Source organism: Manis pentadactyla, chromosome 3 (genome assembly GCF_030020395.1).
Source record: "Manis pentadactyla isolate mManPen7 chromosome 3, mManPen7.hap1, whole genome shotgun sequence".
Lineage (NCBI taxonomy): Eukaryota > Metazoa > Chordata > Mammalia > Pholidota > Manidae > Manis > Manis pentadactyla.
Genome location: NC_080021.1, coordinates 167,834,277 through 167,858,934, shown reverse-complemented (window position 1 = coordinate 167,858,934; position 24,658 = coordinate 167,834,277). Strand labels below are relative to the sequence as shown.

Here is a 24,658-nt window from a genome sequence, read left to right as displayed (position 1 = left end):
AAAATTCCATGTGAGGAATGTGCAGCTCTGAAAGTGCCTTAAACTGAGTCACCTACTAATTTTCATGGCTGTTGGCATTTACTGAGGCGACCCTGTGTAGTCTGCCTGTAGTCTTACAGAAAGTTCAACATGGCCCCAATATTCTCTTTTCGTTTTTCATGTAAAATTGTCTGGATCACTTTCTTCCTAAACTCAGTTTAATTTTCCCTAGTGCCTTTTGTACCATGTGATATGCTATCTTTGTTGGAAAGGATGGTATAGCTTTGAACCTCTTTTCTTCATTGTTTGTAGCACTCCTAGAGACGGGCCCAGGAACTTCTGTAATTTTGCCATTTTTTTCTAAAATTTGCTGAAAAGCTGCAGCCTCAGGGACACCTCTGCTTTCTGACATGACTAACACACACCACACTAATTTGGAACACATGTTCTGTCAGAGTGTACCTATAGCCCTGGGTTCCAAATTTGCAGCTTCAGCATCTCCCATTGAAAAGAAACAGTGTATTTTCTTTTCTTAAGCTCCTCCTTTGCCTCCCCTTGAACCATAGTCTTTTATCACAGTAATAAGGAAATGTGGTTATGGGCATAATTGCCATGAGGCAATTGTACCCTTGAGGACCGGCAGAATTTTCTTTTTCTATATCTGAGGGCTGTGGTCTATCAAGAAGCTCCATTTGTAAATAACTCAATTAGAATAATAACAACAATGTCTTTATTTTTATGGCAACTTTCCCTATAGAGATCAAAGTGCGTTGGAGACATCCTATCAGACTCATTGTTCTCATACCCCAGTGGACTGGAATAAAAAAGTTTTATTATAGCTCGTTTGAGATAGGCGGTTGAGGCAGAGAGAAGTTAAGTGACATCCCAGAGGTCACAAGGAAAGTCAGTAGGGGAAATGCAACGAAAAGTCAACGTTTCCTGTTATTCTGCAAGTTATCAAGCTACATTCTTTCCTGAGCATTGAAAAGGATGAGAATAAAGCACAAGCTTTTTTATGATTGCAAAGTAGTGTAAGTGAAAGTGCTTTGAAAATTGTAAAGGTGTTATTGCTATCTTAATTACTTCATACAAATGGAAGTAAGAGCCTTATTGTCAATATCAAGTTGTTCCAACATATATGACATGGATTTTGCAAATTCTGGATTGAATGAGTCCAGACTATCAGTCATCTATATCATTAATGAACAACTGATGAAAAAATTACTTTTTCAATTTTGAGTCAAGTAATATATTTAGGCATTACAATTTTTAAGCTTGAAAAATTTTGTGAGAATGATAACAAACTTTGAACATATAGATGCTGAGGATCCAAGTTTCTCTGCTTAATGAAACTGCCTAACAAAAACTGCCTAACAAAAACTTATCCAAATAGACTGACCTTTTCTTCAAGGTTTTTACCCATATACTCCAAACCTCTGAAGGTTGGTGTGATAAATTTAAGCCCTAATTTTGTAGTGGGGATAGGAGAATTGGGAGTAAAATTGGTACTAATCTTCCAGCTTGATTTCAAGGAGCCTTGGAGGACACGTTCTCAGGGGAGGGGACACAATTAACTTGATGATTAATTATTATTGTTTGCTTTGTGATTAACGGTGGTATGTTTTGATTTAGGGCTGTTGGCTCCCGGACTATGACTATCCCATGTGCTGGTGTTGGGGAGGGTTGGGTGTGGCAGCATGCCCTCCCATGATCCGAATTGCCCTTCTGCGAAGTAGGAGTTGAAAAATCAGAAATACCCCAAATTTTATCAGACCTGGTCTTCCAATGGGAAAAACAAGAATTTAGGCAAACTATAGATGCTTGAGGTTTTAAAGCTCTCTATGACTTTCAAAGTTCTAGGCTGAGTTTATATTTCTTCCCTTGGATCCAAGTAAATGAAGCTCTCTTCTACTTATCGTAGAGCCTCCCTGTCAGTCTCATGGGAAGAGTAATGGCCTTGAGACTGTCTCATCATTGCTACACCTCTTGCTGTGTCTCCCTGCTTAATGAATGTTAAGCTGAAAATGAATCCAGGTAAACAGGTGAAGAGAAAATAAAGTTAAGCCAATGCAAACCTGTTGTAAAATAATACAGAAAGATAACATCCATCTTTCAGGAGCATGTTTAGCACAGCTAACAGACTGAGGACATATGTGCCATTCTCAACTAGTTGATTGGATTATATCAGTAATTTATTCCATTTTTGATAATTTCTGGATGATGTTAGTAGAGGGTGTTCAATTATTTTATTATTGTTAATTAATTTTTTTAAAAGGAAAGCTTAAACAACAATTTTCTTAAGTCCCTCTTCCCTTTTTTTTTCAAATGCCTTCACTGGATACCAGGGCTCTTTTCCCCCCTTTTGTGTTGTCTATTGTATGTGCATTTTCACGGCATGACATGCACATCCATAATGCCACAAAAGATTCTTGCTCAGTGAAAAGAAAGCTGGACAGTGTTGTCACTTCAAAAACACACAGGTCCCTTTGTATGGGAACCTAACATGAGGAGGAAGTATTGTCTGGAGATCCAGATTGGGGTACCCTAACTTTTTATTCAAGTTAGGTCTGGAATCCTAACTAATATTGCCGTCACTAGTATTGCCATTGGGAAACATACCTAAATAAATAAGAATAACACAGCAGCATGGTAAAAGTCTCCCTGCTTATAGCTTAGGTCTTGAAGCAAAAAAATGAAATTATCATTTTCTTTGAGATTGTATCTCAAACATCTTTGAGATGTTTGTTTCATGTCCTTGTGAAATTAGCTGGATTTTTCATCTTTATTCCATTAAGTATTCTTTAGATACAGAATTTGCTAAAAAATCTATTGTTTTGTCAACTTATGTAGAATGACAAACATTATTTTCTTATAAAGAGCTGTTGTCTGCAGTAGAATCACAGACTCTGAGAAGTGACTGGTGGTTACCATGGGGGAGGGGCTTGGGGTGGATTGGTGGGGATGCCGAGGGGAATAAAGGGGCACAAAAATTCCCGATCATAATGTAAGTTGGTCACAGGGATCAGTAGTACAGCATGGAAAATATAACCAGTGATTCTGTAACATCTTCCTATGTTGACAGATAATAGCTGCACTGGTGGTTGGGGAGGATTTAATAATATGGGTAACATTGAGCCAATATGTTGCACACTTAAAACTAAAATAAGATTGTATATAAACTATACTTCAATAAAAAAAGAGCTGTTGTCCTTTATCTCATTTCTTAACCAGTGTCATATGAGGGAAAAGATCTGTGGCCTTTTCAGGCAGGTGACAAAGCTTTCTGGGTTGGTAAGAGAAGATGTGACATCAAACCTTGCTGTCTTGGTTTCAGTTCTGCTGAGGTCAGTTGTACCCAAAGACCTTCGCTTCTTCTAGCAATTCAGTGGTCCTTGGAAGTAAGTTAATGGTTTCAGCCCTATTTTTGGGAAGAGAGACCTCACAATCAGTACTTTCTGGTACTTGAGTTGGCATTCTCAGCCAACATGCCAAGACTTAAGCAGGCCTAGAAAAATGTGATTTCCTCCCAGGTCAGGCATAGCACATTGTGAAGAGGTCTAGCTGATATCACACTGGCAGATTTAACCTTTCCATGGGAGGCAGTGTGTGTGTGTGTGTGTGAGAACTCTGGGTTGAGTTGGTACAACCTACCTTCAGTATCAGAATGTCTTTTGCTTATAAACTATTTCAGTGTTATTTTGTTCCACTATATTTGCTGTGACATTTTTAAGTGGATGAAGATTTTATGTTTATTGGCTTCCAACCAGGTCTGCAAATAGGTTGTTTGAAGGTGGAGATTAGTTCTCTGTTCCATCAGCCCATTTCTAGGAGGGTGCCTCTTTAAACCTACTTCTGGGCCAATTACATCTGTAATAATTTCAGTTATCTGCTTAGTATAATGTAAACAATTCAATTTCCCTTGTTTTATCTTGGCTCCAGCTGAGATATATATTCCTGCTTGATGGTTCTTAAGTCACAGAATTCACATGGTATGTTGATAGAGTTGGAGATGACTTCTTATTGTCTTTATTTGGACTGCAACTTGTAATGAAAGTTTAAATTTTGAATGTGTGTAGTAAAAAAACCTGGGTAAGATTTAGATTCACTTTCTATCTGGCATTAGACTTCTTGCTTCTTACCCCCTTTGCTAGAGAAATTCAAGGACTATTTCTGTCTTGTGGTCTCAACATTATTCCTATGGTTTTTAATATCTGTGCAGCATGTCTACTGTCATATTATGGAGGTTGACTCTTAGTTTATCCATTGCACCATAATTTTCTCATTGAAAATAAAAAGGAAGAGTGGGAAAATGCAAAAATTAGTAATTATTGCTAGACGTACTTCATGAATATTTTGTGCCTATTTAGACTATAACCCATTTTCCATTTTCAATTAATATTTATGGAATTGAATTTACAAATTTTGCCTTAAGTGGCATAGGTTGACCAAGAAAGATTTTAGGCTTAGGTTTAAAAAATTTAATAGATGCTGATTTTCAGTAGATACAATCTCCATATGATGGTGGTGGTAACTATCACAAACTAGGATGATAGTGTTTAAAAGATATGAAAATAAACCTTTGAGGCAGGTAAGATAGCTCAAGATGATTGAGAGGAAACCCAGGAACATGGTAATCCAGTGGTATGCTGGCCTCTAAGGGTGCCCACCAAGCCCCATTGTCATCCTGTTCAAGTTCTGTTAAAAAAAAATTGGCAGCATATGAATTGATGCTGCATGTTTTCCATGATGTCACTTCCCTCCAGTGGGCCTGTTATCGGGCACACTGTGAAACATCAAGCGTATCTGTACTGTTTGCATTGTGATTGTAAAGTTTTGGTATTGCGAGTTCATATGCACTACTTCCTTATGCATAATACACAAATATTTCTAGGTTATCTCCTATTTGTGGAGAGTTCAAAGAAAGCATCATAGATTATACTGTTCTGATAGAAGAAAAGCCTTTTGTGTATTCTTCTTTTATGACTTTTGCTATGTGAAAATGCTGGGTGCCAAGTGATGTCTTCTGAACTATTTCCTAGAGAAAACAGAGTTATGTTGAAATTATTTCTCTTTTCAATTATGTATTGTTCTTATGTTGGTGTATATTTAAGACAACCCTTTGATTATCTCTACATGCTACTGTTAGCTATTCAGACAACTGATAAGCAATTCAAAGTTGTGTCATAAGATATAAATAAAAGAGCAGTGTTCTATAAAAACAATCAGATTCATAATTGATCCAGTCAAGGAGCCATTATGTTTGTAGGAAAATCATATACAAGTTAAAAACCCAGGTCCCAGGTAACTTATTAAAAGTTGGATAAAGCGACTAACTATAAGATGGTAGAAAGAAGAAATAGTAGAACTGTATGGGTAGGTAGGATTATCAGAAGATCTGGAAGAGATGTATTTAGAGTTTGGAATTAAAAATCTAGCATTTGGTCTTTTTTTTTAACCTTGATTATCTTTATGTGCCAATACATGCATTACAACAACTTTGGGATATAGGATTTCATACATGGTATTGAGTGGTGGCAGTGACTTTTTCACCTTTTTTTATGAGACTAATAACAAATACTTGACATTTATGCCTATTCTCAGTGGTATTATTTTTAATCTAATAGGGTTAACTATTACCTGACATTTATTTTAGAACGATGAATATGTCAAACCTCAAGAACTGTATGTGTCTATCTGTCAGAGTCCAGAAAAAGACAATTCCTACCAGAGGGTCTAAGAGAAAGAATTTTGTAAATGGGGGTGGGGAGGGGGAGGACAGGGCAGTTACAATGACGTTAGGAGCCAAATGGGCAGTGAGGCAACCCAGACCTTCGCGTCAGCAGGGTCACACTGCCATAGCCAGAGCTGGAGAGGAAAAGGGAGCCGGGAGAAGGGGGCTCCAGAGTTCCTGAGCCACAGCTGCCTGAGGGGTGTGGGCACCACAGAGACAGGGACCATCCAGGGGACGCTAGAACCACACAGGACACCTAGGCTCCTGTTGGGGACACCTGTCAAAGCAGAGAGAAGGGAAGAAATGCCTCCCTTCTCCTTTCTTACCACCCTTCAAATTCCCAAACTCCCACTAGTACCCCCCCATTGGTTGGACCTAGCCTGAAGTCAGAGCTGAGAAAGACAGTTTTCAGGGATAGAGTGAGGCAGGGTGTTGAGGACAAGTTACCACGATGTGGCAATTCTGATTTTTGGAGTGGCATGGAAGGATGAAACTGATGTAATGTTCAGCATGTTAATTTTGTAGGAGGGATTAAGTTTGCATAATATTATTCCAAACCTTGTTTTATCAGTTCTTTTTTTATTGTCATCAAGTTACTAAATTTTATTTATCCTATCAGATAATTTCGCTTATATCTTCTCATCATAGCATTATTGTTAGATGCTGTTGATAATTCTCCATGAATGATTTTGTTGGTTAATTTTTGAATTTTAAACATACCTTGAATGTCAGGAAGAATTTGATCTTCTCTAATTAGAACCAGGGTTTAAAACTGAAAACACCAGGTGACAGGCTCAACTGTTTCAATGGCAACTAGCTCTGACAAAAAGTGACAGAGAAGCTCCCCTTCCCCTTTTCCATCTTTTGGAAGCACCAAGAACAGACAAGGAAAGTTCAGCTGCCCTTGGAATCAAGAACTATCTACAGGTTTGAGATAATGGTGGGGTTTCTTGGTTCTTTTGTGAATTTTTTGGAGTTTGGGTATACAGCATAGTTTGTTTTTTGATTGGAAGGTAATGTCAGTTTTGAAATGGCAACATAATAATCAATTTGGAAAATTGAACATCAGCCATGTGTAATGTTATGTGCAGTGAATATAAATCTTCATAAGCATGAGAGATGAGTCTGCAGTAACAAACTTGAAGTTGGTCTGTGTTAAAATTTTGTCACATCTGGAAGGCATTTTATGTATAAAATTGCATAGATTTGATACCATTCAGGGTTAAGACATATGGATGGGACATTATGCAGAAACTTGTTCTTCATATTCTTTAGATTTAGCATAGAGATTTTTAATCATAAGGAGTCCATTTGGATTTCTATTAAAGACAAACTCAGTAAAATAGCCAAAATGGAAAGAATTTTGAGCACATGGTCCACTGCTCTGCCCCCTATATTCTTGATTTCCTCCTTTAAAAATGGATATACCTCTCATCATTTTTACCCTCATTTCCCAAATAACCATAGTGGTGAAGAGTGGATTCCATGATAGGCTTCTATACCAGGCTCTTTATTTTTCTTTGTTAAAATAACCCTAATTTTAACTTTCCTTTTTCAATGACTATTTGAAAGAATATTCCCCCATAAGATTATAACAAATCTTCATATCTCCACTGGGTTGTAAACTTTTCAGAGTTCTTTCAAATATATTATTCCACTTATTAGAATAATCTTGACCTTCCTTTACAAAAAAAAAGGAAAAAAATTCATGTTAGCCATTTTTTTTTCTTTTTACATTATCAAAATTGATATACTTTCCTATCATGCAGTTTTAATTTACAGGAGGATGTTACAATCTTCTCATTTATTTCCTGATTTTATCCTTTTTCTAAAATGTTAGTTCACATGATGTATTATGCAAAAAGTTTTATTCCTGGTAAATCAGCTTTTGCCCTGAAAACATGGGGACAGAAGTTCTTTGAACCACTTATCAAGGAACTGTTGGGACATTTAATAACCTTATCTGTCACATCAGTAAGCTTCCTATTTCATCAAGTGACTTCTCTGACTTTTTTCCTCCAACATTATGATAAAGTTATTTCATAAACAAAAGCAGTATTGAATCTCTGATGCACAGATCTACCTTACCTTGGTAGAAAGTGTATAATCTTTGTCCTACTTTAATATTCTGCTAATTATTATGCACCTTTAGATAAAACATATACATTTATTTTTCTGCGACTATATCAGTGGAGACTTAAGAGCAATAACTGAATAATAACGCAAGGGCTAGTTATTAATCATATGTAACTAATAGGGTATATAAAAAAGAGCCCATCCAAATTAATACAATGATTTAAGCACAAGTATTTTAATAATTTGGGAAAGTATTTTTTTACCTGACATAATGGAGAAAGCTACTCAAGTAGAAGAATTCTTTTTAGAAACACATGCCTATGATAAAATGGGCACTGCAAAAGTAAGAATATGACTCTTTGGTCATTGACTGAGTCAATTGCTAAATTTGTATTTCTAGAGAGGTTGCAGACACTTAAGAAATAGAATATGTATAGATAATAACCAAACAAGTAAAAGTTATGAGTAACATTACTGGCAGTTTATTTGTTATTTGAGAAAGACAAAAAGTGTTTTAAGTTATATCATCCATCTAGGTCTTATTCACTGTAAAATAGTGCTCATTTATTCACTAAATGTTGATTATCTACTATATGCCAGGGACTATGCTAGGCAGTGAACAAGACTAACATATATCTTGACCTGGTGAATTTTACATCTAGCAGGAGAGCTGGAAAGTAATTCAGATCTTTATTTACCTGGGTTGTTAATGTTTGCAAGGGGAAGTATAGACTGGAAACATAGGAGGACTGACTTGTGGGGGGGGGGTTGTTTTGGGGGTGAAGGAATGGGAAATTAAACTTAAAGCATATTTTACAAAATGATCTGATCTTTCTCCACAAATACTTGTACGTATTATCACTGTTGTATGAAGTTTTTTTCTTCTTATTCCTGTTGGAGATGATTAAGGCTAAAAGCTTTTACTTCTTTCTCAGCCAGTTTTAAATGACTGGGCAAGACGAAAACTCATTTCAGGCCCTAAGTGGTTTGCTCAGGGTCAGAGTACAAGTGGTTGGCAGGGACTGAGTGGAACCCAAGAGTCCTAACTCTCCAGACAGCTTTGAGAACGTATGTCTGCTCCCTGAGAGGAAAGTTGCCAATGAAATATTAGAAAGTTTAGTGTCTGGTTTTAATCTCAATATACAATATTATATTAAATTTGGGCAAAATACATGAACTGAGATAGCACAAAAGGGCCACATGTACACAGGCATGTGGTATGTGTAGGACTTAGAATAATGCATGAAGACCGCAGGACAGAATAAAGCAGCTAAGTAAGTCACTATGCCGAGCAGCGTAACAAGTGCTTTTCAGGACTTCGGAGGTAAAAGACCACTTATTTTTCTATGCTTTCCTTTTAGGAGAAAATATAAGATGAATAGGATCATAAACATTGCATTTGGCCAATGTTGAAATTTTGCATTGATTTTTCAATTTGCCTCCATAATTCTGTACTTGAGTCTAATGACATTCTGGTTTTCATTTCCAGATTCATATTTCACTAACATTCTTTTTGCACTACATACCTTGCTATAAAATGCAGGTTTCTTGGTTTCCAAGAAAAAAATCAAAGCATATTACATAGTATAGCTGAAGTCCGCAATGTGTCCCAGATGGAAAAGACAGCATTCATCTCATCTTTTCCTACTGGATCTGCCTGGGGTTTGGAAAGTACTTCATTGTTTTCATGTGGCAACTCACATCGGCAAATTGTTCCTTAACGTACACAGTGGCGTGTTCATCTAATATAAGATATGGGCAGCATTTATGAAAGATTATAAATCTTACAACTCTCTTCAGAACTTAAAATACAGCTGGAAATGTTTGGCTTCCAACAAACATGCAATCTTCATAAAGTTGGGAAAGAAGTGTTTTGAATAAATAATGTCTTAGTTTATTTCTCTCTAGTGCAAGAACTGTTTCAGTCAAAATCATGCCATAAAACTCCTCCCTCCTCTACACTAACGCCCCTGCCTCTGTATTATATGATGCTGGTGCATTAAATTTTTTTTTTTTATAAGTATGCCAGATTGCTTTGCCTTGTTTTTAAAGATAGAAAACTGGATTTGCTCCCAGGGACTCTTTCCTTAACTAGGCCAGTTTAAAAACTAAACATGGATTGAGTCAGTTAATTAATTTAAATGAGATTACAAATCAAAAACATATTATGCAATCTTGATTTAATTACTGCATTTTATTTACTTAATTGAAAACACACTGTAGAAAGTTAGCAATCTCGACAATGATCAGTATGGTGTCTTTGCATTCTATAGGCTGAAGCCTTCGAGAGCAAGAAGTGTAGATGATGCTGGTTGTGACCTTTGGTTCGCTCAGTCCCTGGATCGGTAGAGAGTCACTGAACTTAATGTTAGGTCGGCAAGGTCAGATGCGATTATCCCCACTCTCATCTATGGGGCTTTTGGTGCTAGTTAATGAAGCAGTGCAAACCTCTGGTCCGAGATCTTGGCAGGTTTAAGGCTTTTTGTGCAGGGGTGTTTGTATCTGCACCGGTCAGTAGTCCCTCCCGTGAATAGGTTTGACTTGCTCTTGTATGCCTATGTGATCTTTTTCCCCCTTAAATTCCAATGGCCTATGTTTTTCAGCTAATTCTTTGTGGACAAATTTGGCTTTGGGCCCAAACAAATCCTTATTTTAATCCTTGTGATATGATGCTTTGAACCTAATCTCTGTGTTAAGCACAAAAAGTGGCTCTTTAAAAGAGTTTAATAATAGAACTAGTGGAATGTGTAGGGATAAGAAACAGAGGGTATATTACATAGCTCCCTTATTCTCTATTTTTCTCTGGTTATATTACTTCATCTGTGAGGAGCGTCAACATAGCAACTTCTTTTAAAACTGCAAGTTCTGTTGTATCCAACAAACATTTAAAAATCCATATTAATCAATAGAAATCTGCAGAGGTGATCTGAAGGTATGGGCCTTTAGATGAGAAATAATTTGGATGAAAAAATGTGCTGAAGAATACTTTGGAACCCACAGCTCCTGAATATTATTTTGGTCATGCCAGTGTTCAGAGAGGTTTGATTTCTCTTCCTGTGACTAGGGGAAAGAGTACAGATTCAGCAAAAATATGTCAAGGACATCATTAAAAATGAGAGTTAACACTTCCCATGGATAGCTGGCCAACCAAGTCTTGCAAGTGGGTGCCCTGTAATGAAATGTCTTATTGAGAAGAGACAGAGAGACAGAGAGAGAAGGGGGAGGCAAGGATGAATGGAGAGAGGAAAGGAGGAGGAGGAAGGGAGAGAAGGAACCAGCAATTTCCTACACATTTACATGCTTATGAGAGACAAGGAAAGCACTTAGTTTTCCCACTTTGTGTGTGTGTGTATGTTTATGTAATAAGCATTTAATAGAGGGAAAAGAAAATATTGTAAAACTATAGTTTAGTGTCCCCTCAGTTGATGAAGTAGTCCTCCATTAAAACTGAAGCTTTGTAGTATTTTGACTCTGCTGGAGAAAATATGGCAAATTATGTAATCAGAATTGTAATTATAAAAGCCACCTCACCATAAATCCCAGGAAAATCAGTCAGTGGAGGAAGTAAACTGCCGAGAGTGAAGTGTGCCACGTTGAGCAAGGTGAGCCCTAAGAAGGAGAGGAAGGTTTGAGACCTTTTTTCTCCCCTCCCCTTCAAAACAAGGAGACCAGTTTTCTCCCCTCCCCTTCAAAAAGATAGATGCTTTTGTGGTACTTTCTGAGGCCCTACTATAAAATGCATGCATTCGGACCGTTTTCCTCAACATTTTGTTTGTTTCTTACATCTTGACTTTTCTTCTTAAGTGATTCTTTCTGGCATGCTATACATTTCATTTGTAAAAAATACTATTTTAGTACATTGGTAATTAATAATGCTTTGTAGAAAAAGAAGGGGACTATTCTAAGCCTTAAAATAAAATCTCATGGTATTCTGTAGTTGACAATGGGCTATTTCTTTACCTGCTTAAAGCAAAGGAATATGACAAAGGGGCCCTTTATCACATGATGACTAATTTTGGTTCTAGCAAGAGGCTATTTGTAGGTTAACAGGTTAAGATGTGGGTTTCATTTACTCTTTTGATATCACTTGATATAAAAGCTATATTGTTACAGAATCATAGAATTTTAGATAAAAAAGCGACCTATATTACATTGTTTAGTCCCTTCTTTGCACTAAAATGACTGCAAATTAAAACCATGCCTCTTAAATTTGGTTTTCCTGTTGATATTCAAGTCATAGTGTCAGAGAATAAAATTAATTTCTGGAATAAATTTGATCTAGGAGTAGAAAGACAGCTTATATATGAAGGTCATTAAAAGCTTTTTGCCTTCCTGCTTACAAACTAGGGGCCTGCTTCCTGGATCCCCACCAAACTACTCTTCCCATTGTAGGAAGGAATCAAAAACTAATTTCTGATTCAAATAGTTCCTCTCACCTACCACCTCCCATTTCCAAATATTCCTTCAGAAGGCAAGGGAAGCAGACCTGAGCCTTTACATTAGGCCGGGAGACCTAGCCAAGTGAATTGTGCATCTATTCCCTTTCTTTGCCACAAAAAGTTTGCCTGTTTGATTTCTAATGTATGTTCCTGCACAGAGGAGCCTACCTAGTCTTTCTTCTTTGAACACTTCTGTAGTTTATAGGCAAGTTTGTTTTCCATTCATTTGACTTACTCAACCAAATGTGTCAGGCACTGTATCAGGGATTAATTCTGCAGGGCTAAATGGGGCAGCATCCCTCCCCTCATGTGGCTCAGAGCCTAAAAGGGGTGACCTCAACATGGGGAATTCCCTGAGAAAAAGGGGCACCATTTGCAAAGACTCCAAGGTGTCGATGTAGGCGGCACACAGGGGACCAAAGGGTTTAGGTGTGGCTCAGGTGTTGATCGGGGCCAGATCGGGAAGCCTTGAATGGCATATTAAAAAATTGGTAGTTTTTCCTGTGAGTATTTGGGATACATGTAAGAGTTTTGGCAGCACCATGACTTGAGTATCAACAGGAAAACCCTTTAAAAAGACTACCTTTTCACATATATAGTGGAATATATAGTAGGAAGATATGAGATCTGTTCCTTTTTCAAGACTCTGTTCCTAAGGTCTCCTCCGTCTGATATCTTCTATGACATGCCCTTGCTCACACTTCCTAGAAAGAACCAATTGTGCCCTCTTGATATGTACCCATTTATAGCACCTATTGCAGTGTGCTATTTTTTTATTTGTATATTTATTTCTGTTTGGGCAACCTCTGAGCTCTGGATGGCACAGAATGTATTGTCTTCTTTTTTAAAAAACAATCTTTTAAAGGGCATTATTGTAAGTTAAATGGAAATTTAACAAGCTTATGTGGAGAATCTATAATTTCACAAACAGCAACTGAAATATAGGTGTTCTGTGAATCTTATAGGTTCACTTTTATTTGATGCTTACATTAGTGACCTTCAAAAAAAAATCTTTTAGTTTTGATGATCCACCCACCCATAACTGATAACTGAGTGCTCAGCAACACATATTTAACAGGTCATTATTTATTTATTATCTTTTACGTTTAACAAGCATTTTATTGGACTTGGATCAGATTATCAGTAAAACATTACAATCCTTTGGCAGAGAGAATCCAAACTACATTGGCCTCTCTTTAAAGTGTTGATTCATGTATATAGATGTCAGTGATGATAATAATAGTTTCCAGTTTAGGGAAAAAGAAGAGTTTAAGGATTTTCATGTTTATGAAAAAGGTTTGGAATGTATTGGTAAATGGTAGAAAGTAGGAGGGAAGTTAGGGAGAAGGTAAGATTCCCAGAAACATTTAATCTACTGAAAGATCATTTGGCAGTGCATGATTTTAAGATTGCATCAGAAACAGTAAGGAGCAGTGCCTCTGAATAGGCAGCCTATCTAGAGAACATATGTTTTAGTAGGTGCCATGTAACTTTGGACAAGTCATTTAAATCACTTAAGAATCCCAGGATCTTCCATAAAGTTGGGTCATTAGGGAAACTGGTCAGTCCTAAGGTAAAGTTTAGATATTAGAAGAAACATGAAACGTTGGGTGCTTTTTACAAGAGAGTTGGATGGGAGGGTCAAAGAAAGGTTGCTTATGGGTCACGTGGTGATGTGAACCTTATTTCTGGAGAATCTTCAAGCTGGGGGAAGAAGAATTGATGGAGTTAGAAAGTAGTTAATTTAGAGAAAGCTTCATTAACTATTTTTTTTCCTAAAAGAAGAAATATATGTTTAATTCACACCTTTAAATCATAAAGAGTGGGTAATAGGAAATTTTTGTAAGTATGTCATACAAAATGTATTTCAGCTCTACATTTATGTCTAATGAAGTTGGAAAGAGATAAAGAAATGTAGACGATAGAGATTGAGATCATGGAAGAGGATATAAAATGTGCAGAGAATGACAGAGGACTGGTTTAGGCTTGCTGCCTTCAAGATCTATTCCCCTCTTTTTCTCCATAGCATCATAATCTTTCTAGACTCAAGACCCAGTGTGCTGGGCGACCCACAACCCCCATTATTACCGCTGTTGTTTCCAAAAGACTCATCTTCTGGAAGGTAATCTTCATCAAATGGCTGGTATCTACTGTCTTTTGTGTATAGAGTTCCTGAGAGCCTTTCAAGAGTAGTGTCTTCCTCCTTTGTGGGGAGAGTGGAGTGAGAGCACTTAGGTAAGGAATTCTCAGGTGGGCACACACGTGCCCATGTTCAGTTGATTCACCACAGATAATTTTAGATGCTCACACTGGGATGGACAGAATTTAGTCATTTCTCCCTTCCTGAGACTTAGTCCATTAAAAATATTAACCATTTTTTAAATGTGACCTTTTTGTTTAAGAATTTCTTTCATTTATAGATTGTGTTAGATGTATGTGACCAGTGCTTGATGCTTCATATAACAAAATCTTTGCAACAATGTTATGAGGTAGATAGTATTATGGTTTTAACTATGAAGACTCCAAGGCTCAAAGAGTTAAGTAATTTTGCACAGGATAACACTATTAGTGAGGGGCAGAGCCAGGATACACTATAACATATTAAGTGCATACAGACACACAGACACAGACATTACACACAAACACACACACACACACACACACACACACACACGACTTGAGCAAATGATGGAAGTGGTCAAATAAAACCTTTGAGTATAGAGTAATTTGAGCTAGGTGATGAATTGGAAGGGTTTTAGATGTGGTCTGAACAATTCCTTCTCTGAAGCTAACCACAATAACAGCTCATTTTTGGTTTCTTTGCCAACTGCGATTCCCTGGTTACTTCCTTTCCCAGCAGTTGGAATTCAGTGACCAATAAAAGGTGACATAAGAGTTAAGAGCAGATTACAGGGTTAGGATTTACACTCTAAAAAAATTAGTGTTCTCCTGCTTGCTCTCTGAGGAGTCCCTCCACTATGACTTTGGGATCCACTCTATGCTGTTTTACTTCATGAGAGGACACAGACTTTGGAGTATGAGGGAAAATTGTGTGCCATTAAGTGCCAGATCATTTTAGAAAGTGGAATACTTATTAAAAGCAAGTATGTGATTCACATTTAGTGTCTTCTTTGGCTTTCCTTTAAATGCTGGTGGGGTTTTTTAGTAATTATATTTTTTTCAATTGAATAGGTTGGTCTGCAATTGTTGGAAATGGGTAAAAAGGGTAATTTGCTGCAGAAAAGAATAGGGTTTCCCAAGTGGGATGTTGTGGTAAGATGGGGTGCCATTGTTTTAACTAAATACTTTCTTAGGAACAGAAGAAACTTTCATTCTTCACACTAATGGACCCATATTTTAGCAACCAGGTGTTGGAAAAGAGTTTTGTGGTGCCTTTTTGGAGTTGTTTTTAACTAAACCTGCTAAGGCTTATGTGCAATTTACAACTTCTCTTCCTTGAGGACAGCCTAATTTGCCTCATGTTGTGTCCTCATGAAGGCAGTAAGAGCCGTCTTGAGGGGTGCATGTCTAGACCTCCGTAAATGTGAAGTATAGAGGGGAAAGGAAAACAGGCATTTTTGGTCAGTGTGTGTGTTAATATGCATTAAAGAAATTCCTCAAAATGTTCGAGTCACTTGATAAATTAAACTGGAACATAGTATCAATATTGAGGAACATTTGTCAGAAGAACTCAAGGCAGAAATAGCTAAGGCTGTAGCAAAATAATATAATTTATCATTTTTATGTAACTATCATACTCCCTGCCTGGAAAGTGGCCAATATTGTACCATCTTTTAGAAGGAAGGTAGAAAGAGAAAGATTGATCTCCTAAATTATAAGTCACAGAGTCTTGCCTCAATTCTAGAAAAAAAAATAGGATTAATGGGAGATGAGAGACAAGCTTTTTAGAGAGTACCCAACTTTCTTTGTTTGCAGGAGACTCTAGGTGGAATTCAGACTGTGTGAACAGTCCATACCAGTTTCTTTACTTCCATTTTGGGAAATCAGAAATAGACTGGAAGGGTCATGGGGGAACCACTAAATATATTTGCTAAGAATTCAATAAAACTGTTGTAGGGCAAAAAAGAAAAAGATAGTTAAGGAAATGGGATGAAAGGGTAAAATTCCAGTCTCAGCATTGGATCTAGTTATCAGCCATGAGGCAAAGGGCAGCAATAAATAACCAAGTTTTATACAGAGAGAGACTAACAGGATGTCCTTGCAGTTAATGGCAGAAACAGCAATTGCAGTATGTTAATCAGTTATATGGAAGAGCGGAATAACCTTGCTGAATATAAAAACAGCATAAGATTTTCCTGCTTAAAGAAGACTGGATCCCTGTCTTGGCTTAGGTACAATGGCAAGGTTTCAGGAAAGAGGCTTGTGGATGGCCACGTATCAAATTTTATTAAAATTTATGATCAAGTTCAGAATTGCCTTTTCTAGGTAAGCATAGAAGGCTGCTGAATCTGAGCCACCCATTCCTCCAGCACGTACTGAAAGCCTAGTGCTTTCAAAGCCATGAACTGCATAGTGCACACCTAGGAGGACACAAAAGAAGTAGACAGAATGACTGCCTCTGCTTGGGAGCGGGCAATTTAGTTGGGGAGACAACACCTACAGACTAGAACCAATGAAAGATTACAAAGCAACCTGCAAGTAAGTGTACAATCGTATGGGGCAAATGACACAGATAAATGCATAGGGGAGGTGGAGGGGAGAGGAGTGAGCAAAACACAACAGTGCCGGATGTGTTAGGGAAGTCATGTTGCCTAACAGTAGCACATCCTCCACGTTCCTTTCTGCAGCATCGATGAGGAATAATGTCGTCGGAAATTCAGATAATACTGCATTGATTTCTTCTTATCTGTGGTCTGTCCGTCTATCACAGATGGAAATTAAATTGATCCAACAATTTGCTCTCCACAAAGCCATGTTAGTTTCTACCTAGTAATTTACGCTTTTCTTGGTGTTTGCAAATCAATTGCAATTATGGGATGCAGACAAATCTGGGCCTTCATCCAGCAGGTTGGGGGATTATTGGAATGGATATGTGTGTATGCTTATGAAATCCTGGAAAAATGGACTCTCGTTTCTGTGTATTTTCCTCATTGAATAAAAACATCTTCAGGTTTTTAAAAACATGTTTAATTATACTCCAATTGCATTTTTAGGCAATGAATCTGCTTTATTTCATATTGCTACTGACAGGCCCAACCTTCAAACCACCTTTAGAGGCTTTGTACCAGACCTTTTGTTTCAAAAAGCCTTGCTCTATCCCAAGAATATTATAGACTTACTCTTTTTTTTTTCCTTTTGACATAGAAATATGTCCAGACATTCATCTAGTTTGATAAATAGAATGTTTCTGCTGAAAGGTTTGGAGAAGTATACCTTCTTTAAACACTCAGCTTCATTGTTGTACCTTAATTTTTTTAAAGTCCTTCTGAGGATTGTGAAATTCTTTCAAAACAAATTAAAAAGAAAACATTTTCTGTGATTTCTTTACAGATTCTGGACAATCAGGAAGTCCAAGCCACAATGATCCTGCCAAGAATCCTCCAGGTAAATACGTGTTCCAGGACGCTTGCAATCTGACATTGTTGGAGAACAAAGGTACCACTGTATAGATAAACACCCCGTAATTGGTCAGCTGCCTATTTTGTTCTGGCAGGCAGGTATGATCGGGACAAGATGTGATTCACAGTGGCAAATACTTCTATATGGGCGTCATCAGTATTTACCTAATCACCAACATTTTAATTTTTGTTAGTGTGCCTTTGAAACGAATATGCACATAGTTGAGTTGTGTGTGTCTTTTGGGTACTAAAAGTCATTGCTGTTTGAAATGCCAAAAAGCCTTTTAATCTTTCCTTTCAAATGCACAAGAAAAAGTCAAAATCTCCATACTCTTAGTATAGTTTCTCAACTCCCATTACTTCAAAATGGGAGTTCTGGTGGTGGTTGGTTATGTTTTCAGCGAAGGAAGGACTTCTGCAAAGGAGTTTTTACTCTATAGGGTTTTTATTGGATTCCCAGAATCAGGAAATAATGAAATAGGACTTTTCCTTTAGTATAATGTTTGCCAAATACCCTTTTTATCCTCGGAGGTTGTTCCAGATCTGAAAACAGTCTTTTATAACTTGCCTGTCTTCCTGGTTTTGTTGCTTCTAAATCTGAACATACAGAATTTGACTTAGAAGTAGTGTCTTCTTGTGAGATAAAACTAGCACAAAGAATTTCTAATATATCATTAGTATAAAGAACTTTGACTATACCGGTGACTTTGGTAAAAAGAGTGCTCTAAGAATAAATGAACCAAACCAAATCAAAACAAAAAAATCCAAACTAGCCGCACATGCCCTCTACTTTCCAAAAAATCTCATCTGCTGTTCACGGAAAATACACCAAAACATTTTTTAAAAGTAATAATAAAAATTTCCTCAGGTAGACTTCATTTTAGGTCCTTCATTGTTTCATCTTCCCTGTCATAATCTTGCTAATGTGAGATTGAATTACCTGAAGAAACCCCAAAGTTACTAAAAAATATGTCAGACCAGTCTTGTTTTCAAGTGATATTATAAAGATGGAGCAAAGTAAATGAGCAAGTAAACAAGAAAAGTCAAAACAGAATATGTTTTCCTTTCTGGATCTTGCCTGTATTCTGTTCTTTATTTATATCTTTGGACAATTTTTTTCCAACTACATATTAACATATTTTGTACTGTACAAAATCAATACTGTTTGACAAAAGTAGTAGATACTTTAAAGACAAAAGGCACTGATTAAATAGATTTAAAAATGTATACTAAGTTTTTCTTTCATGAAAATCAGTAATACTATAAATTGATCACAAAACATTAAAGGAACTGAACAATTTTAATGTAATTTCCCATTACATTTATTAGTCTATTTTTTGTAGGGATGGAAATTAGAATCAAAAAGACAAACTGTTCAGAATGCAGTAAAGTTTGTCAGAAATTTTCTGAAGTTGAGAAAATTTCTTTAGTGTGTAGTGTTTTTAACTTTACTAAAATTTCTTCTTTTTAGTTGACTAGTATTTTCTCTGTGCAGCATGAGAGACAAAAGTGAATTGTATCCAAACATTTTTTAAAAAGCTTCTTCACTCATTTTACAAAGAATAGGAGAGGTAGGGTGGGGAGGTCCTTTTAGTAGAAAAAGAGTTGATAAGTATTTCAAGTCAGACTAAACAAAGGATATGTTTTTTGCATTTGAATGACAGCTTGATTTAAAATTAATAAAGCTGTTATTGTTTGAAATGCATTTCTGAACATATACAGAATTATGCTTACTTAAAAATGTTCTCTACTTGAGCTGAATGAATATTCTTTGAATAGTTTTATAATGCCAGAATTCAATTTTTCAATATTTGTCAAAAAGCTTGGTTAAATTTTTCTTTTGCTGCATTCAGTGTAACATTGTTTAAGGTACCTTTTTGTATATAATTTGGTAAACAGAAAAATCAAGTAGACTACCTCTAATTTTTTCACCATTTAAATTTTCCTTGGAAGTGAAACCTTTCTGAGAATTATTTCTTAAAACTAGGATGTCGTAGTTAAATGCTTATTATTATTAGTTGAGTATTGTATATATATGTTGTATGTCAATTATCAGCTTTTCAGAATTAGAATATAATAAAACATATGCAATACCAAAATTAAATGCAATATAACTAGAATTTTCTTTGATGATTTAGAAGCATTCCATCATTTTAACATACTTTGTGTATCACTGTATTAAGGACTTAACCATACAGATTGTTAAGGAATTCTGTTTAATTAAAGTAAGAGTTATCTGTAATATCTTGAAATAAATCAAGCCCCTAGGAATACAGTAGAGTTTCTAATTTGAAATGTGAAAAATCAGAACTTTGTATGGTTTTTTTTTTGCAGTCAATTGGAATAAATTATACTTATTATTAAAAGCACCTTTCCTAAGAATAGGCATTTTTGATATTTTAGAGCATAATATATCTTTAGGAAGCTCTTTTCATCTCTGTATTCTGGCTTTGGCTAAAATGAAATCTCCAAAGTTCAGATTGAGTATCTCAAGAAGGTACAGTGTATTTATGGGAAAATTCAATCAACTACCATAAGCAATGAAACAATCAAATCATTTTGCTGCTAGTATTTGTATAACAAAGAGAAGCTCAACTTTTCAAAAATCACCTTGAGCGCTAATACTTTCCTATCACTGGTAGTTTTCCCTGGGGAAATGTACAACTCACAGACATTACTACCGTCTACTCCTGTCCTTATTTCCTAACAGCTTGGGAAGAGAGGGCAAAAATTCAAGCCCTTATACTATTTGTGTTTTAATATTTTGTTTTTATTTACATGATGGGGATGGGCAACATAATCTTTTCAGGACACAGGTGCTTTAAAAGTCTGATGGTGCCCATGGATATAACATTGTTATTTTGGTCAAGAAGCGCAAGGCCACTTCATTTTTTACGGTGCACATTTCCCTTGTTTATGATAGAGTCAGAAGTCACATGTTTCTGTTCAGTTATTTCTTTTTGAATATTAAATCAACCCCTCCCTAGCAATAGAACTACAAGCTTCCTTTCTCAACCATAGCAAACAACTGTTGAGGACTGAAGGAGACTAAACATTAATTTATGGACTTTGACCTAAGTTTATTAGGTCAGTAACTAAAAGTTCCACTGTCACTTTTAGGAAATGTGTGATCAGGTTCTAATCTTTTAAAATTAGCTTTGACTTGCTCTAATACTTTGTGTCTCTACATCCTTGGACTGTCATCTTTGATGTATCTTAATCTCAATCACCTGCCTAATGCTAGAATGGTTGATAAAAGGAAAACAAGGCAATCAGAAGTTAGATTTTTGCCTATAAGGCAGTTAGAAGCTGATGCTTCATTAGGAATTCAGGAAGGCTATATATAGTTTTGTGGGGAGCTCTGTCTTGGATAGAAAAATAACAGAAATGTTGAATTCTAGAGCGGACTTGCAAATGATGAAAATGATGAAAACTTATGAAGCAGTCAAAGTATCATTTACTGGTGCTTTCTTACTTGGAATTACATGGATTTAAAATCCTAAATTTCTTTTCTTTTTTGCTAGTTTTATAGTGCAGTTTGGAAATCTCCTGGGAACCATTAGGATCATATATTGTGTGAACGTCAAGTAAGCTACCTCATAGCCCTCAGGAACAAAGGTGGAACTAAAATAATAATTGAATAAATTAAAGAAGGAGTATCTGTTAACTAGAACATTATGCTCATCTTGCATTTAAAATATTCCCTATTATGTGTATATGTGTGTGTGTGTATGTGTGTGTTTGTGTGTGTATTAGGTGCCACACATAAGAGAGACATTACAGTATTTGTCTTTCTCTGTCTGACATTTCACTTAGCATAGTACCTTCAAGTTCCATCCATGTTGTTGCAAATGGCAAAATTTAGTTCTTTTTTATGGCTGAATATTATTCCTGTGTGTGTGTGTATCAGAATTTCTTAATCCATTCATCCATTGATGGAAACTTAGGTTGTTTCTATATCTTGCTATGATAAATAATGCTGCAATGAATATGGGGTGTATATATCTTTCAAATTAGTGTTTCATTTGCTTTTGATAAATACTCAGAAATATAATTACTGGATCATATGGAAGTTCTTTTTTTAATTTTTTGAGAAATCTCCATATTCTTTTCCATACTGGATGAACCACTTTACAGCCCTACCAGTAGTATATTAGGGTTCCCTTTTCTCCACATCCTTGCCAACACTTGTCATTTCTTGTCCTTTTGATACTGGCCATTCTGACAGGTGTGAGGTGACATCTCATTGTGGTTTTGATTTGCATTTCACTGATGATTAAAGATGTAGAGCAATTGTTCATGTACCTGTAGGCCTCCTCTATATCTTCTTTGGAAAAATGTTTATTCAGATCTTTGTTTATTTTTAAATCAGATTGTTGTTTCTGCTACTGAGCTGTATGAGTCCTTTGTATATTTTAGATATTAGCCCCTTATCAGATATATTATTTACAAGTATTTTCTCCCATTCAGTAGATTGACTTTTCATTCTGTTGATGGTTTCCTTTGCTATGCAGACATTTTTTTAGTTTGATGTATTCCCACTTGTTTGTTTTTTCCTTTTATTGCTTTGGCTCTTGGTGCCAGATTTAGAAAATCATCACCAAAACTGATGTCAATGAGCTTATTACCTTTGTTTTCTTCTAGGAGTTTTATGATTTCAGGTTTTGCATTCAAGTCTTTAGTCCATTTGAGTTAATATTTCTGTATGGTGTTAAGATAGTGGTCCAGTTTCATTCTTTTGCATGTGGCTGTCAAGTTTAAAGCTGGGCAACATTTATTGAAGAGACTGATCCTTTCCCTGTTGTATATTCTTGGCTCCTTTGTCATAAATTAATTGGCTGTATATGTGTGGGTTTATTTCTGGACTCTCTGTTTTCTTCCATTTATCTGTGTGTCTGTTTTTATGCCAATACCACACTGTTTTGATTACTACAGCTTTGCAATATAGTTTGAAACCAAGGACTGTGATGCCTCCACGTTTATTCTTCTTTCTAAAAATTACTTTGGCTTTTCAGTATCTTTTATATTCCTATAAAAATTTTAGGACTTTTTGTCCTATTTCTGCAAAAAAATGCCATTGGAATTTGGATAGGGATTGCATTAAGTCTGTATATTGCTTTGGGTAGTATGGACATTATAACAGTATTAATTCTTCCAATTATGACACAAAATATCCTTCCATTTACTTGTGTCTTTTTCAGTTTCTTTCACTAATGTCATATGATTGTCAGTATACAGATCTTTTACCTCATTGGTTAAAGTCATTCCTAGATATTATATTCCTTTTGATGCAATTATAAATCAGATTGTTTTCTTAATTTTACTTTCTGATAGTTCATTGTTAGGGAATAGAAACAACAGATTTTTGTGTATTGTTTTATATCCTGCAACTTTACTGAATTCATTTTTACTTCTAACAGTTTTCTGACGGAGGCAATAGGGTTTTCTATAATATTTTTATGACATAGTTATGTCATCTGCATGTAGTGACAATTATATTTATTCCTTTCTAATTTTAAGCCTTTTATTTCTTTATCTTACCTAACTATTCTGGCTAGGGCTTCCAATACCATGTTGATGTTAATAAAAGTGGTGAGTGGGCATCCTTGTCTTGGTCCTGATCTTAAAGGAAAAGCTTTCAGTTTTTCACTGTTGGGCATGATGTTAGCTGTGAGCTTGTCATATATAGCCTTTATTATGTTATAGTACATTCCCTCTATATACTTTGTTGAGGGCTTTTGTTATAAATGGATGTTGAATTTTGTCAGATGCCTTTCCTGCATCTATTGAGATGATCATATGATTTTTATCCCTCATTTTATTAATGTGATATGTCACATTTACTGATTTGTAGGTGTTGAACCATCCTTGAATCCCTGGAATGATCCCATTTGATCACAGTGCATGATCCTTTTAATGTAATTTTGAATTTGGTTTGCTAATACTTTGTTGAGGATTTTTGCAGCTGTGTTCATCAAAGATATTGGCCTGAACTTTTCTTTTCTCATGGTATCATTGTCTGGTTTTGGTATCTGTATGATACTGGCCTTGTAAAATGAGTTTGAAAGTATTCCCTCCTCTGTTTTTCTGAAACAGTTTGAGAAGGATTCTTTGAATGTTTGGTAGAATGTTTGGTAGCAGTGAAGCCATCTGGTACTGGACTTTTGTTTGTTGGGAAGTTTTTGATTATTGATTCAATCTCCTAATTAGTAATTGGTCTGTTCAGATTTTCTATTTCCTCATGATTCAATCTTGGTAGGTCTAGAAATTTATCCATTTCTTCTAGTTGTTTAATTTGTTAGTGTGTAGTTGTTCATAATAGTCTCTTATGGTCTTTTATATTTCTATGGTATTAGATGTAACATCTCTTTCATTTCTGATTTTATTTATTTGAGTCCTCTCTAGATCTGCCAATTTTGTTATCTTTTCAAATAATCAGCTCTTGTTTTCATTGATGTTTTCTACTATCTTTTTAGTCTATTTCATTTGTTCCTATGCTAATGTTTCTTATTTTCTTCCTTCTACTAACTTTGGGCTTCATTTTTTTTCTCGATCCTTGAGATAAAAAGATCGGTTGTTTATTTGAGACTTCCCTTGTTTCTTATTACTATGAACTTCTCTCTTTTGCTGCATCTCATAAATTTTGGTATGTGCATTTCCATTTCTATTTGTCATAGGGTTTTTTAAAAATTTGTCCGTTGATTTCTTCTTTGTCCAATAACAGTATCTATTAACTATAGCAATGTTCTGGTCTTGCATTTAAGAAATTCTTTAAAGCATAAAAATTTTGAGGTTGATTTCTTCCCAACTCTATCTTATAAATACTGAAATTGAAATGGACAGAGTTCACATGA

The 24,658-nt window shown here is 35.8% G+C and overlaps 1 protein-coding gene across 10 annotated transcripts in view; it reads left to right on the top strand.

The window, feature by feature from the left end:
- The window catches only part of NFIB (nuclear factor I B), a 428,132-nt gene that overhangs the window by 317,497 nt on the left and 85,977 nt on the right, over positions 1 to 24,658 (top strand). For all 10 annotated transcript variants that reach the window (XM_057498695.1, XM_057498693.1, XM_057498689.1 and 7 more), the window contains exon 3: positions 17,737 to 17,790. In XM_057498695.1, the coding sequence (XP_057354678.1) occupies positions 17,737 to 17,790 (54 nt within the window). The remainder of the gene's footprint in view (positions 1 to 17,736; positions 17,791 to 24,658) is intronic.